The sequence below is a fragment of the Lepisma saccharinum genome, chromosome 12 (genome assembly GCF_977018435.1).
Source record: "Lepisma saccharinum chromosome 12, izLepSacc3.1, whole genome shotgun sequence".
Taxonomy (NCBI): Eukaryota; Metazoa; Arthropoda; class Insecta; order Zygentoma; family Lepismatidae; genus Lepisma; species Lepisma saccharinum.
In genome coordinates, this window is record NC_139240.1 from 46,754,103 (window position 1) to 46,770,735 (window position 16,633).

Genomic DNA, 16,633 nt, shown 5'->3' on the forward strand with positions numbered 1-16,633 from the left:
CATACAAGGCATGAAGATCACAGTGATGAGATTCTGATGCTTGATGTCAGAGTCAAGAAATTAAGAAGTGATTTACAAGCTTTACAAATTACACTCAATGCCAGTCTTCAATTAGAAATTACAAATTTACAATCACAATGCATGGACCCTCTTCTTAAAGTTGACTCAGAACTTAAATTATTGCTTCAGAAATATACTGATCTGGCAACATTAGATAATTTTCAAAGTTTAGAAGAAGCTGTAGCAGCTCTTCAAGCCAAATTTAAGACCCAGGCCACCAATTCTGAGCAATTGAAACAACAATTGGAAGAGCAGATAAATAATGTCCAGGCACAGCTCCAAACAATTGTCAAAAGCATAAAATCACAAGAAGATTTTGATCTAGTGATTTCCACTCTAAAAGAACAGATTCATTCACTCCAAATACCTAATCTTGATCCTCTGCACAATGCCATAGCCGAGGTTAAAGAAAAAATTGAGACACTTGAAAATTTTATGAACAATTTGCCATCTTCTGATGCTTTGAGTGCAATAACTCGGAGTGTAGCAAATATTAAGCTGCAACTTGAAACATATGAAGATTTTGGAAAAATTCAAAGTACAATAACCCATGTTGAAGGTACAATAGCAGCAGTGCAAAGTGATTTGGCAAATGTACAAGAATCCCGCCTGCCCGGTATTGTAGATACCCTTGTTAGTGTCCAGCAACAAATCACAAAGCTTGAAAACCTCAACACTGAATCTGAACTATCTCATTTTCATCACTTGATTGATGATATCCAAACAAAACTTGAAATTTTACAACAATCCACACCCACTCAGGCAGATATAGCCCTGCTCCAAAATGCTATGCAAAATGTGGCTAATGCTTCTGAATTAAACAATGTAAAATTGGCACTTGAATCTTTACAAAATACAGTATCAAATCTTCCTACATCACAGGAACTTAAAAATATAAAGAGGGCAGTGAATCGCATATTGAAATCAGAAGATATCAAGAATATCCAGGCAGAGATCAAACATCTCACTCAGACAGTGGCTATTCTTCCAACTAATCAACATATTAATGAATTGCATGCCCTGTTTGAGGATATTAGAAGACAGGTCCATGATCTTACTGCTCAAAATTCAAAATTGGCAGTTGTTGAAAATTTGCAACAAATTGTAGCTAATATCAAGCAACAGCTAGGAACCATGGAATCCAATCAAGCAAATGCCCTGTCTGTTTTTGCCACCCAGCTACAAGAAATTGTGCAACAATACAAGAAACTTGTTGTGGACATAAAAATCAAGCCAGGCCATGATGATGTTGTTAGAACTATCAATGAGCACCTTGAATCTGTAACAAGCAGATTGCTCACAGCAGAAAAGGAAATAACAGGCATAATTGAGAATCCAAAACATACAGTAATTCTTGAATTGTACAGCATCCCCAACAAAGAATATGATTCACCATTTACACCAGGTGGCAAAATATATATGCTGTCCCCTGCACAATTTTATTACCAATTTTTTGTTGGGGGCACATTGAGACCAATCAAGATCAAATATTGGCTTCAACCACAGGCACACCACTACCCTACCTTATCAATAACAAATGCTGAGAACAAAGTAAAAATCACCAGTGTAGAATTGGAGGATTTTACAGACCCCAATACATTACAAACAGCCTATACTGAAGATGATGGCTCTTTGGAATTTAAAATACAAATAGGGGACAAATTATATTTAGAAAATCCTGTAGAATCAGCTGCTGAACACCCTATAGTTGCAATATTCTTGTTTACATATTATGTCTAGACAAATTATTGTTGATGAATTACACAGACAGGCCAGACATAATTTTAAGAGACTGCCAGTAGTCACAAAGGGCATAGATGATTTATGGCAGAGCGACTTGATTGAAATGGCAAGTGGACAGTTGAAAAACTTAGACAAAATCAACAAGGGCTACAAGTATCTACTCACTGTAATAGACACATTTTCAAAATTTGCCTGGGCTGTGCTACTCAAATCCAAGACTAGAACATGTGTTACAGAAGCCATCAGAACAATCATCAATCAGAGTGGAAGATCACCGCGCTATTTGCAAACAGATAATGGCAAAGAATTTTATAATTCAGTGTTTCAACAATTTATTAAAAGCCAGGCAATAAAACATTATTCGAGTTACAGTGATCTCAAAGCCTCAATTGTAGAGAGATTCAACAAAACCCTAAAAAATCTTATGTATAAACAATTTACCCTCCAAGGTAATTATAAATGGATTAATATTCTTCCAGAACTTCTACATAAATATAACAACTCGGTCCATTCCACAATCAACATGAAACCCTCTGAAGTAACTTCATCTGATGAGCAAAAATTGATCAGCACTGTTTATTATCCTAGATACCAGCCAACAACAAGAAAGGCCAAATACAGGGTGGGTGATCAAGTAAGAATCAGCAAATATAAGCACTTATTCAAAAGAGGCTTTACAAGAAACTGGAGCACTGAATTATTTACAGTGGTTCAAGTTAAACCCGGGACCCTTAACACATATATAATAAAGGATCATCGAGGAGAAATTCTCAAATGCAGATTCTATGAAGAAGAGCTCAGCAAAACTAAACAGCCTGACACATATCTCATAGAAAAAATCATCCGCAGAAAAGGCAACAAGTTATTTGTCAAATGGCTAGGACTTCCAGAACACAGCTGGATCGATGCAAACAAAATAATAATATGAGCACCTGGGATGTTATAAAAAGGCTGCCAGAACCTGAACAGCAGAATAAGAGAAATGGCAACTTGCTGCCTGATAATATTAGGTGTCTTATTGTTGGGCCATCAGCTTGTGGTAAAACTACACTAATGGTTGATAATTTTTTATTGGCACCCAACTGGTTAGACTGGAAAAACAGGCACTTGTATATCTTCTCTAAGAGCTTGGAACAATTAAAATATCAGCAGCTGATGAAGCTATATGATGGATTGGATATAGCCACTTTTGAACCAGATGTTAAGCCACTTCATGAATGTCTCGATAATTCTGTTGTTGTGTTTGATGACATTATACTGGATAATCAAAACAAGGTTAGAAATTTTTTTACACAGGGCCGGCACAAAAACATTGATTGCTTCTACCTGGCACAGACTTTTCAAAAATACCCAAGCAGCTGATCCGAGACAACAGCAATTTTATATGTGTGTTTCATCAAGACCATACCAACCTCAAACATATACATGATGAATATGTAGGTGGGGACTTGAGCTACAATGATTTTTCTAAGTTTTGCAGTAGGTGCTAGAACCAGGACAGTTATGGGTTTGTCACAATTGATATGACAAGAACACCCAATAGTGGCAAATACAGAAATAAAATCAACAATTTTCTAGACATTGAAACATATATAAATAAACATGAAAAGGCCAATCATTGATGATCTTAAATTAAGAGATTATCTTGTAAAAAGATTTAAGGGATGGAAATCACAGAACCGAGGAATTTATGAAAAAAACAAACAAACAGAACAGCCTGTAATTGATGCTATTAATGAATTAGGTAAGAATATCAAAACTGTTACAGAGCAAAATCAAAATTTGATCACAGAGCTTGTACCTGTAGCTGCAAGAAACATATTAGATTATCCATTCACCCCACTTTCCAGTATTCATACACCTAGTCCTATTGCTCCTAGAAGAATTGAAGCTACTCAGGATCCTATTGAATTGGGTCTTCTTGCTCAAAAATATTTAACCACACCTAAAGACAATAAAGATGAGGTGTTTGGCTTATATGCTGACACAGAGCTTGATGGTAGCATCATACATAGAATTGGCAATTTCAGAGTAACATTTATGGGGGATGATCTGATTGTTTATTCAGAATCTCGTCTCGGAGAAAAAGGTGCTTTTGTTAAGTACCCCGGAACACCTGGATTGTGGGAACTGATGACTAGGAAAAGGCCTGGCAGCTATACAGATCAAGATTATGAACATTACAAAGAAATATTAATAAAATCAGATGCTCTATACCAGAACAATGATCCCACACAAAAAAGAGTCAAGTCAAGCAGTGGGGCAAAATACAATAATTTAATCAAGCCCATATGGTCACAGATCAAGACTGGCAGTGGAATCAAACAATACAACACCCTGCCTAAAGAATTTGTGTGGGTTGATGATGTCAGGAAACTTGTAGATAGGTTATTGGTGATAGCTGGGGAGGAAAATGCAGGGAACCACAATTTTTACAATGAAAAGGTTGGAATTATGGACATGATAAGCACCAAATTGTCTAATTTTATAGTGAATGACACTAAGGGGATTGGATATCTCATAAAAATTATTAATACTCTACCACCTAAATTTTGGAATATTTCTGAGGGTCGGGGCCTTGTTAATGACATTATAAACAAGCTGCCATTTGAACTACACATTCCAGGCTATCAGTATTGTGGTCCAGGCACAAAATTGGACCATAGATTAAACAGAGGTGATCCTGGTGTTAATCCTTTAGATGCTGCTTGTAGAGACCATGGCATAGCATACAACACACATTCTGATCTTGACAAAAGACATGTTGCAGACAAGAAATTAGAAGAGGCTGCATTTGGCAGATTTGTAAGCAAAGATGCATCTTTGAGTGAAAAAATAGCAGCACTGGGAACCACCATAGCTATGAGCACCAAACAAAAACTGGGGTGGGGGCTGTAAATATGTATATAATAAACCTACAATGAAGACCAAGGGTGTTATGTATCAAATACCTTATGCAGGTCTTAAATCTCTTGGGCCTATTGATAGCCTTTTAACCAAAAAGCAGCGCAAGAAAAAAAATTCTTGTATTGCAAAGGGACATGGTATGAAATTGTTGCTTAGTACCCCCCAATTAAAAAAATTACAACAATCTAGAAAAAAATCACATGTGGGGGGTTTCATATTTACTATCCCGGCCATCTTAGCAGCACTCGGGGCTGTTGGGAGCTTGGCTGGGGGATCAGCTGCCATAGCAAAAACAGTAATAGATGCCAAGAAAAATAGGGCAGAATTAGATGAGCAGAGGCGCCATAACCTGGCCATGGAGAAACAAGGCAAAGGTGTTAAGAGAGCCATGAATAAGTTTTAAAAAAACAAGAGCCGCTTACAAACCAAGATATTGAAGCTTTAATCAAGCCACTGGGCATCAAAAATTTTAGAGGTGTGTACATGTCTGATTCTTTGCCAGAGCAACCACTCAACAAAGAGTGTGGCATTGTTAATTTGGATAAGTACAAAAATCAGGGCACTCACTGGATCTGTTATCTTAAATATTTAAACAATGAGGCATTTGTGTTTGATTCATTTGGAGGTGTTCCACCTGAAAATTTAATAAAATATTTAAAATCACCTAATCTTTATTACAATAATGCCCGTGTTCAAAATTTCAAAGATGTTAATTGTGGACATTTGTGTTTATCTGTTCTTAGATATATGTCTCAAATAAATAAACCATCAATTGAAAATTTTCAAAAAGCCCTGTGGTATCTGAAACATCATGGGGGTATTCCATCTCACCAGCCAAAATTCAATATTGAAACTCAAATTGCATGATGACATAGTGTATCCCAAAACAATAGCTCTCAGAGCATTTTATGGCATGTACTTGATCCCTAATATTACACACCACAACAACAAAATTGCAGTAGGGGATCAAAAAATTGTCATCACTCCAGGGCAGTATAATCTGTCCACTCTAAATGCTCAATTACCCAGAGGTGTAGTGTTAAGTCAAAATTCTGTTACTCACAGAGTAGAGATTGTATCTGTCACAGAAACAGTGGATCTGGGTACTATAGGAGAGCTGTTAGGATTTGAGAACAACACAAAACTTGAACCAGGCATCAAACACACTGCTATTAATATACCTAAATTCTTAGCCATAGAGACTCTGAATATTCACTGTAATGTGGCTGAGGGTATGATCACCAAATCAAATGGCATAGGCACTCACAAACAAACTGGCATCATTGCAACATTCAAACCTAATTCTGAATTTATGGAGCCAATCATCTACAATCCATCCCCAACATTATATTTTCCTGTGTGCCATAATAGAATAGATAATATTGAATTGATGGTCACTAATGAAAAAGAAGAATTAGTTGATTTTGCTGGAGCCACAACAACTGCAATCATAGAGATTAATATTTAAATAAAAATACATACAAAAAAAATGGAAAATATTGAGAGTTATGAGCTACAATAATTCCCCCCAAACAGGAGGACATTTGCAAATTTAAATCAACCCAACACAGAGATTGAGGTTGATCTTGATGTAGGGGATGGATTTATACACCCCCACAGAGCAGATCTATACATCAAATTTGATGTTGTAAAGCTCGATGGAACAGATTATCCAGCAAATTCAAATATAAGATTGGTGGACAATTTTGTGCCACATCTGTTCTCTGAAATTGAGATCAGAAAGCATGGAGTTGTTATAAACAGAGTGGATTATCCCGGCATTACCTCCACAGCTTTGGCCACACTAAAATTATCCAAAACCGAGGCTTCTTACTACAAAATAGGTGGATTTGAGGCTGGTGATAAAATTATATCTAAAAACCACACAGTGCTGTTCCCCATGCGCCTATTGCCAGGATTCTTCTCAGATTACAAAGATATTATGTGGAAGGGTGGTTTAAGAATCACATTTAGAAGAGCTGCCAATGATAATAATGCCTTGATGAGGTACAGCACATTAAACTCTACAGGGGAAGCTCTGCCCAATACCCTACCTGATGAAGGCAAATGCTTTATTCAGACTATGGAGTTAAGAATCCCTGTTGTTGAATATGAGGCCAGTTATGCTCTTAAATACAAAGCAGATATTCTAAAAAATCCACAAGTACCTTTACAATTTTATACATATCAATGTGTACAGAAGCCCGCAACTGGTACATATGAGTTTGATGCTACAAATTCATTCTCCAGTATACAATATGACATGCCGGATTTTGTGGTGGTATTGTTTCAGACTGGAAGACACAATAATCAGGAAAAAAATTCAAGTAGATTTGATAACTGCAACATCAAGAACATATATCTTAAAAATGGCAGAAATGAGGTATTTCCTAGAGAAAATTATAATTTAGACATGTCCAAGGATGATTTCCTCAAATTATATGAGGCATTTTCGGCATTCAAAAGGGTCACTACTGGCAATACTGACATGTATTACACACCAGATGAATTCAAAGCACAGAGACCCATGTTTGTAATCAATACTTCAAAAAGGAAACAAGTTGTGGTTAATGACAGGACAAACATTAAAATTATCTGTGAATTCCATGAGGCATTACCTGATGACACCATATGTAGTGTTATTCTCATAGGGGAAAAATCATATGTTTATGATGTAAGAAATGAGAGAGTCACAGAGCAATTCTAGAGGGTCTCTGCATATTGCATTGTTTTAATATTAGATAAGCAAATTGAACCTGGTATCCAATTGAACTTAAACCGGAAGTAAATATGTGTGTGTGTGTTAGTATGGGTATGTATGTGGGTGTGGGTGGCTTAGTTTTAAGTGTAGCCAAAAAAAATATCAAGAGGGGCATATTTTTAACAAATTTATGGACAACAATCTGACAGAAGTGCCTTTTATAAGTAAGGGGAAATCAATCTGAGGGGGCTCATCATTTCACAGGAAATTCCGAGGGCATTTTTTACAAAAATCTTGGATTAGACAGGGTTCCACACTTGAGCAAAAGCTCATTTGGGCATGTTGAGCTAGTTTTAAGTGTATACAAATCTGCCAGAGGGGGAGCTCTTCCTTTTTCAGAAAATATTTGAGGGCATTTTTACAAAAATCTTGGATTAGACAGGGTGCTACACTTGAGCAAAAAGCTCATATGGGCATGTTGAGCTTGTTTTAAGTGTGGCCAATTCTGCCAGAGGGGAGCTCTTCCTTTCTCAGAAAATATTTGAGGGCATTTTTACAAAAATCTTGGATTAGACAGGGTTCCACACTTGAGCAAAAAGCTCATATGGGCATGTTGAGCAAGTTTTAAGTGTAGCCAATTCTGCCAGAGGGGGAGCTCTTTTTGATTGCATCTGTGTCTTATCGCTGAATCACATGAGGATAGATTTCCTGCTGTATTTTCCAGTTGGACATGGACTAGCTGTGTAGTACTGGCTCATCTGCTAGATTTCGCCTAACACGATACTTTTTACTGTACTTGTTGGTACACTTGCTCTTCCACAAGTCACAGCGCAGAGTAGCCAAGCTAGAAAGATGGACGAGCGTTTTGAAGAATGTTGTAGGAGAATAGCTACTACTGTTATTGAACATTAAAATTAGAAGAATTAAAAGAAAAGCGTGGGTTAGAAATTTGTTCGAAAGACAATATGATACTCAAGATGTATTCAAAAACTTTTTCATTAAAAAAATTTTAAGAATTCATTCATGAGATGCGCAGGATTCATTCACATAGAAATATTTTGTTGAACTAAATATGTGAAACATTTAATACCAATAAGGATTTTCATTATCGGTTAATCACATTTGTCGTGTACAAATATCATCGCTTTGGATAAATTCCTACATACTATTATTGAACATGAATGCACATCATCTCTGTTCTTTTTCTTTCATCGAGCTGGAAACAAAACCAACCAACACTCGGAAACCACAGACAAATAACTTTCCCTTGCCAAACTCTAAGATTATCTTCACATGACAAAACTTTCGCTCTGATTGGCTGTACCACAGAATCTAGCAGAGAAAGCCAGTTGCAATTAGAACCTGGCAGTCATCATTTCCAGCCAGGTAGCCAGTGCTGCGCTAACTAGGGCATTTCTACTAGATATCCAGCATTTAATAACTAATGAAATATGATTTTCGGCTGCATACAACCAATATATTTAATTGAGGTAATAGAAGGGAAACTACAGGGTAAAGCAAACGAAAATATTGAAGAATATAGAATATGGAAGTTCAATGTAGTGAGTAAATTGTGGACAAAAAAGAAATGCTATAAGGTTAAATCTATAATAATAACAAATTATTAAAGTAAAATATTTATTTAACATTTTTTATGACTGTACAGAAACAATACATTAAAGAAGGAATTGTTTGTGTACAGCCAATCAATACATTACAAAAGCATTTTATAACACTCGTATAAATTACAGTAGACAAAGTTTGGCACGAAAAGTTTACACAATAATATATAATATTAACTATTTTACTTCCTGGACATAAAGCAATAATAATAATAATTATAATTTCTATTATATTCGTATTACACAATATTTACAAAAAGGGGCTTAGTTAATTATCTTTTAATATACACAATCGCGACATTTAAATACTAAAGTGTTATTGAACACGTTGAATAAAACTCAAGTAATATAATATTTATTAAATACATTGAGAGATGTTAAGAACCACACACATACTTTTACAAGTGGAGTGTAGATATATTATTAAATATTACTGTTTAAGATTTCCAACGACGATTAATTTGAGCATACTCCAAAATCAAAGCTTACTCCTAAAATTGACACTATTTTCATATTTAGCATAATTTTTAACCTTTCTTTTCCTCGTAATATATCCGTTTTATCATAAGATTCATTAGATGATTATCTAATCATTAAAGTAAAACCTTTGCGCAGTGGCCAATCGTGACATTTTTACGTAGTCATTGCAAGACTTGCCAAACGTCAGGGCCAATCTTTCAACCGGGGCGGGGGGATTCCTACATCGATAATGATGATAACAGTGTTCGTACATGACGTGTGAAGTAGAGATGGCCAAAATCATTTCTTTTCTACGGAGTATATGATCGTAAAATAAGGAAGACAAAACTTTCTTAATAAATTCTACCCGAAAAATTGTTAAACCTCTCTCTCTCTCCGAAATTCGGATTGACTCCGAAATCCGGGTAGTAAAATTTCCGAGTCGAGATTTTAAAATTTCCTGAATCCTGATATTTGTGGTGTGAAAGTAAGATATGTTGGGAAAAAGGTTCTGTCCGAGTAACTATGTCTGTCACCTCGAGAACAAAAATCTTTATCAGTCTTGTAATTTGTAAGCATAGTAAACACAAAACAACATGAAGTACTTCGTGTTTTGTAAAGGAAGAACATTTTTTTCCGAAATCGATATTTGAGCCGCAGAATCCAAAAAAATGAAAAGGAGAAATACTATGAAGTAAATCATAGTATAAGAAAGGAAATACAATAGACCCAGAACTGCTTTTTGTTTCTAGTTCTTTCTAGCACTAACCATGGGGAACTTTATGCTTTTGCTTACTTAAATATTTGTTGTATTCTGCGTAAGTTGCGTTGCGATGCTCTTCAATACGTTTTTTTCTTTTAAAAACAAAAGAGCGTTGCATGCTTTACAGTGCTGGACATTCTGAGAAGTTTCATCTTGATGACGTCACAGAAACCCTGCCGTGTTTGTAAACAAGGGGGCTAAAAAAAGGTCTCCTATAACCAGACCTTCAAGAGCGGGGGAAAGCGGTCGAAGGACCTTGGATTCGCAGAACTGCTGCGATGACCTGGCCTGCCTGACACCATTGTATTCAACAGGAAACGTAACGGGACGATTGGGCTCGAGTGGTAGAACTGGGCTCTCCTTTTGATGCGCTTAACTTAGCGAATCTCTTGCGTATTTCTAGCTGTTTCATGGTGTCACTTGGCTAATTTTGCTCAATATGGGAATATTCTGACATATTTTTACTTCTTCTCTAAAATATTTAAAAAGCAAAGTTTTTATTATTTTGCTTTGTCATCGCCGCATTTCCCGATGACCGGATGCTTCGCCTCGTCTCTGCGTAATATTCTATATGTGCAGGTGACTTACATTTCAGTACAAATCTCAATTACAATGTAGTAGTCATTTATACATGACTTGGACGGCATAATAATCATATTACAGGCCTTGAAGATGCAAATACAATGCATTTTTCAATCACAATTCATTACACATAGGCCTATTTTTCGATGCATTAGTTTTTTACAGGAAGTATGTGACTATGTAATCGGTGCTTCTTTACATTTATTTGTTATTGACAAATCAACATGATTTTGAGAAAACTCTCAAAATAACAGAGTACCGTTTCCTCTATATTACAATTGTGAATGCAATTTATGAATTTGATGCATTTCCTTGAAGTCACAAATTTCATTCGTTTATATATATACTCGTAATTTGAATTCAGTTTAAATTTAACATATGCATGGATCCCACTTTAAACTGTAGGTCCAGTCCCGATTAGCCTTACTGTGCATAAAGTGGACTTAAAACACCAACTCAATCAATCAATCAATTAACATGTGCATGGAATATGTTGACTAAAGATCTACACATTTTTCAACCGTATTACGATTTGTGAATTAGACTTAATGATTAATGATGTAACATATAACGTAAATTTCAAAGTAGCCTGCCGAAACACTCATTTAGAAAATGTAATCGAACTTTTTCTACTGTCATCTGTATCACTAGCAGTCTGATTTACAGACATATATATTTTGCATTGAATATCACTTTATGGGAAGTCCTTGGAATTTATCCCAGAATTGCAAATTCAATTAATATGATTTCCTATAGTAAATTGTATTTTACAAAGGTCATCCCGAAATTAATGCCTCCTTTGCTATAAAAAGTAAAACGTTTACGTGAATGAGGAACAATCGGAAAGTTTGTATGAAAATAGATACACATGTTGGCTACCTATTAAGGCTAATCAAAATATTGTCCGTTGCTTTCGAAACATTTCTGCCACTGTTCAACACAATGCCGAAATCCGCTCTGAAAAAAGTTGAATGTTCTTTTTTGACCCATGCATTCACAGCGAATTTAATGTCTTCCACGTCTTGGAAATGCTGTCCACGAACGTTGTTTTTGAGATGGGCATACAAATGGAAGTCCGATGGTGCTAAATCAGGACTGTAAGGGGGTTGGGTCACAACTGACCACCCCATTTTGGCAATGGCCTGTGACGACCCTCTATTTGCAAGAACTGAATTACAGTTGTTTTTCTCTGCTATTGATGTTGTTGTTTATTTAGTTACCTGCAAATGAAGAATTGAGTGAATTAGCAACAACATATTATATGTGCGTGTGTGTGTGTGTGAAGTTTCTCTGCAATCCGATAACAATATGAGGAGTTATCAAGTTGGAGGAATTAATTTCGGGATAACCATTGTAATTGTAAGGCAATAGCCTATACTCTTCTCTAGTTGAAAACGTCTATTTTCGTTTACATATCCACAAACACTTTCAACGTTTAATGTTACGACCATGTTATTGAATTTATTTATAATCAATCATGAATGTAGAAGATACTTAGGTAAATTTTATTATAAAATTGACATTTTGCTTGTTCAGAACAAATTAAGCAATAATAGTTTAACAAGATAACATTAACTCGAGTCGCTGAAAACTGAATTCAGTGCAGAAGACATTCAGAATATATTTCGAAATATATGCGAGATCTAACCTTTAATTCCGACCTTGAAGCACACATATTAATGGTGGATTAAAAGAAACAATTTTACAGATATTATCATTCATGTATAATTTTTAATATATATTTCGAACCGTCTTTTGGGAAGACAATGGAGTATTTACAGTAGCTATTTTATCAGATGGAATGCATTAATATATACTTGTGAAAGTATGTAGTGCATAATATTTGAAATTAAAATTTAAGAAAGTCTTAAGAATTTTTTCTTGTACAGTAGGATCGATGAAGTATTACCGTGAAAATTGTCCATCACCATGTTCGTGCACTTTATTAAGAGCTTCAAGAATTAAAAGAAAACTCAAAACAAGCTGTTGAAAACTTCTGCACCAGCACACATAAAAATCCATCGCTTAAAACACATAGGATGTAAGAGAAAAAATAATGAAAATAGTCTTGGACAATTTGACGGAAGTACTCATGGATCCCACTGTACGCACCACTCAATCTATTTTATTGAAAATTACAGGACAATCAGCAGACAATAAAATTAATGAAGTTCAAGAACCGCAAACGATGTGCAAAGGAAACTTCAGAGTACCTACAAAGTGTAATAATTGTCCAATATCAGTCTTCTTTTAGTCATGACATTTCACAAATAGTTTACCATATTAAAGATTCATATCAGCCCCATTTGCTGGTGATTAAGAGAACAAATATGCCACAAAGATAATAATATTAATAAATAATCGAGCATAATATCTTTATCTGGTCAGAAAAGAGAATGGTGAATATCATATTCCACACAGCTGTTTTGCACTGCTAAATTTACATTCATATTAATACGACAATAGAGCCATTTTTAGCGCACTTAAGATGCAAAAGTAATTTTGTTATTCAAACACCCCACTCGAAGACCAAGTTCTAGGATATTGATGAGCTTAAACCGCCCCCTGACCCAAATAGCCATTCAAGTGCGTCGCCTTGACTTGTCCGTTGGCTACAACCAGAGCGTGGTTCATTCCAGGCTTTGCGTCTCCGTTCGCACACTCCTTCTGCTCAGGGACAACTGGCAGCTCCCGGATCGCCTGCGCCTGCAGGCAACGGGCCTTAGGCTGCCGCAGGCTGAAGGAGGCGATGCGTCCCTGGCGGCACTTGGAGCTGGGAGATTTGAAGAGCGTCCCCTGCTCCAGGGCGGAGTTGGATCTGGGGGGAGGAGGGGCTGACCCCAGGGTCACCTTCAGGCGCCAGTAGTTGTGCAGTGTGTTCTTCACCTGTGGAAGACATCCGTAAATATAGCAACTATCTACATCTTGATCTGCCAGTATAGCCCTAGTCTAGTTTACAAATATCCTTACATGCACTAACGTACGCAGGAATTTTTCTCGGAGACGTCTGGAATCGTAAAAGCGGATATTACAAAGCTACTTTCTAAGAAGGGAAGGGATAAAATATAAAATATACTGCAAGTACCATTTTAACCTTTGTTTTACAAGTTATTCAAAGACGAAAATGGTAATCGGACATCATTTGAAAGATAGTTTGCATTTACCATGGTCTTTTCTGAGTTAACCTTCTGCTACAGCCCCATCAGCTTCCCCACGGAGTACGCCAGTGCTCACATCTTCTCCAAAGTACCTCAACGCCTGGTTTCTTCCATCACTGCTACTTTCTAAGTGTGTTAGCTTAATTAATTTCGATAACATAGCTTATGATTATTATTTCAAAATGTTCCCCAATCAGTCAACATTGCATCCTTTATCTGTTTCTTTATATTTTCTACATTTTCCATGCATAGCTACATTATACCTTAAATATATGTAAGCACCTTACTGTCACTTTGTTATATTTCAAAATTGTAAAGTAGCATATTTTAAAAGTTTTAGATAACCGCTAATCATATTCTTAATTCTAACATCATTAAGCCTTGTTTCCATGATTATGAAAAACTAAATATGCTGACCAAGGCAGTAATTTATTTTATTAAAAACATAAACTAAACGTAACGTTTCAACGAGAGGCAGCTCGACATTTTTGCCAAAGAAATACAAGATGAAGAAAGAGGGATATTATTGGAACTTGAAATAGAAGAAGAAGGCAAGTTAAGCTACCTAGATATATTGATGAAAAGGAAGAGAGGACAAGAAATTGAAACCGCTTGGCATCAGAAGAAGTGTGAAGCAGGGGTATTCTGCCACAAAAGAAGTGATGTAAGTGAGGTGACAAAAATAAATTTTATAAAGAATATGGAGGACAGAATAAAGAAAATATGCACGAAAGAATGTGAAAAAGAAGACAAAATAAATAGCCTATGGACACAGCTGGAAAAGAATGGCTATGAGAAGCAAGATAGACTGGACATAAACAGAAGAAGGAAGAAAAGGGGCAGGGGAGAATTGGAAGAGAAATAAAAAGAGGAAGAGAAAGAAAAAGAGAGAATTCTTGGAAAAAGGAGTATGGGGACGACCACAGAAAAGATATGCAAAGTGCTTAGGAAAGCGGACATTAAAACTTACAGGAAGGGAGGGAGAAGCATCTTAGGAATAGCGAAGAATGCAAGCAAGAAAAAGGAAAATAGAGAAGAGGAAGAGGAAGGGATTATCTACGAAGTGAAATGTAAAGAATGTCAGAGTGTGTACATAGGAGAAACGAAAAAGAGGCTGAAAGACAGGTTGAAACAACATAGGGATGATGTACGACTTAAGGGAGAGAGAGAAATGCGATATTTAAACACACGAGAGAAACAGGACATGACGTAGAGTGGGATGAGGCTAAGCAGATAGGAAGGGAGAAGAGAATGCTAGGGAGAAAATGGAAGGAGGCCAAGGAAATAGAGAATAAAGGTGAAGAAGACACAATGAACTGGAATGGGGGACTCAAGATAAACAAAGAATGGAAGAAGGTGTTAGAAAGAGTGGAAAGGACAAGAGAGAAAGAGGAGAGGAGAAGGAAGAAAAATGAAGGAAAAAGAGCGTGAGATAAAAAGTCCAACCAAATTCTATATGGAAGTAAATATGTTTAGCCTTTTAGGTGAAAGTACAGTTGACAAGGGAAAGCCACCTGCTAGAAAGTTCCATAACAACTTTCTAATAGTCTGGAGGGAGTAATGTTTGTGTATATATAATGCCCGGTTTTTGTATCTTGTTACATTTGTACTCGATACAGAGTCTGAAGAAGACCTTGCTAGAAGGTTGAAACGTTACGTTTAGTTTATGTTTTTAATAAAATAAATTACTGCCTTGGTCAGCATATTTAGCTTTTCTTAATTCTGTTAAAAGTACAACGATTTAAAAATGTCACATATTGACATTTATTATTAACCTATCTGCTTTAAACATACAGTATCTCTAGTTCTATTGATATAAACATTTTCCGTCATGCCATTTCCAGCATCCTATGAACTTAAAACTGTATAATTAATGTATTTGATTTTTGACACTTCTGATAATACAGTGCTCAAAAAAAGTTTTGCATATTATGATTGCATGCAGTTTGAGTCGCGATATCCCCAAAAGGTATACAATGTTCATTATGTGAGCAATGCCCGACACAGAAACCGACATAATGCCCCAAGTGAGTTCGATATTCAGCAGATAGAAGGCAGTATTTGCCACATGATCCCTGAGCAGATTTTAAAGCAGCCCAATGGGAGGCATGGTCCATGTCTTATCCGCACCTGTGAGTTGGAAACTGCACAGAGCGCGGGTGGAAAATGAAGGGCAGCATGCCTCGAGCAACCATTTCTGCTACGGACCGGATTCGAATTGTAACGCTGCTGCAAGAGGGATATGGCCAAGTAGACGTCGCTGCCCGTGTTGGAGTGAGCCAAGGTGATGTCTCTCGAGTGTGGAAGAAGTTCAGGGAGACACAATCAGTTGCTAATCGACCAAGGACAGGGCGGCCCCTCAAAACAACACGCAGGGAAGATCGGTACGTGGTGATTTCGGCACGTCGTAGACCCACTGCAACTGGTACCAGTTTGTGCCAAGATCTGCGGAGGGCCTCAGGAGCGAATGTTTCCAATCAGACAGTGCGGAATCGACTTCATGAGGAAGGATTGGCGTCAAGAAGACTCATACCCAAGGTTCCTCTTAATCCACACCATAAGAGACCGTGTAAGGTGGGCAACAATGCACAGCAAATGGAGTCAGGAACAGTGGGAGCACACGCTCTTTACAGACGAG

General features: G+C 36.6%; 1 protein-coding gene across 1 annotated transcript in view; it reads right to left on the minus strand.

The window, feature by feature from the left end:
- Positions 1-13,390: 13,390 nt before the first annotated feature.
- LOC145996320 (PDF receptor-like) overlaps positions 13,391-16,633 on the minus strand; it is a 164,386-nt gene continuing 161,143 nt past the window's right edge. Inside the window, exon 9 of the mRNA XM_083132752.1 lies at positions 13,391-13,723. Coding sequence (XP_082988878.1) covers positions 13,391-13,723 — 333 coding nt within the window. The remainder of the gene's footprint in view (positions 13,724-16,633) is intronic.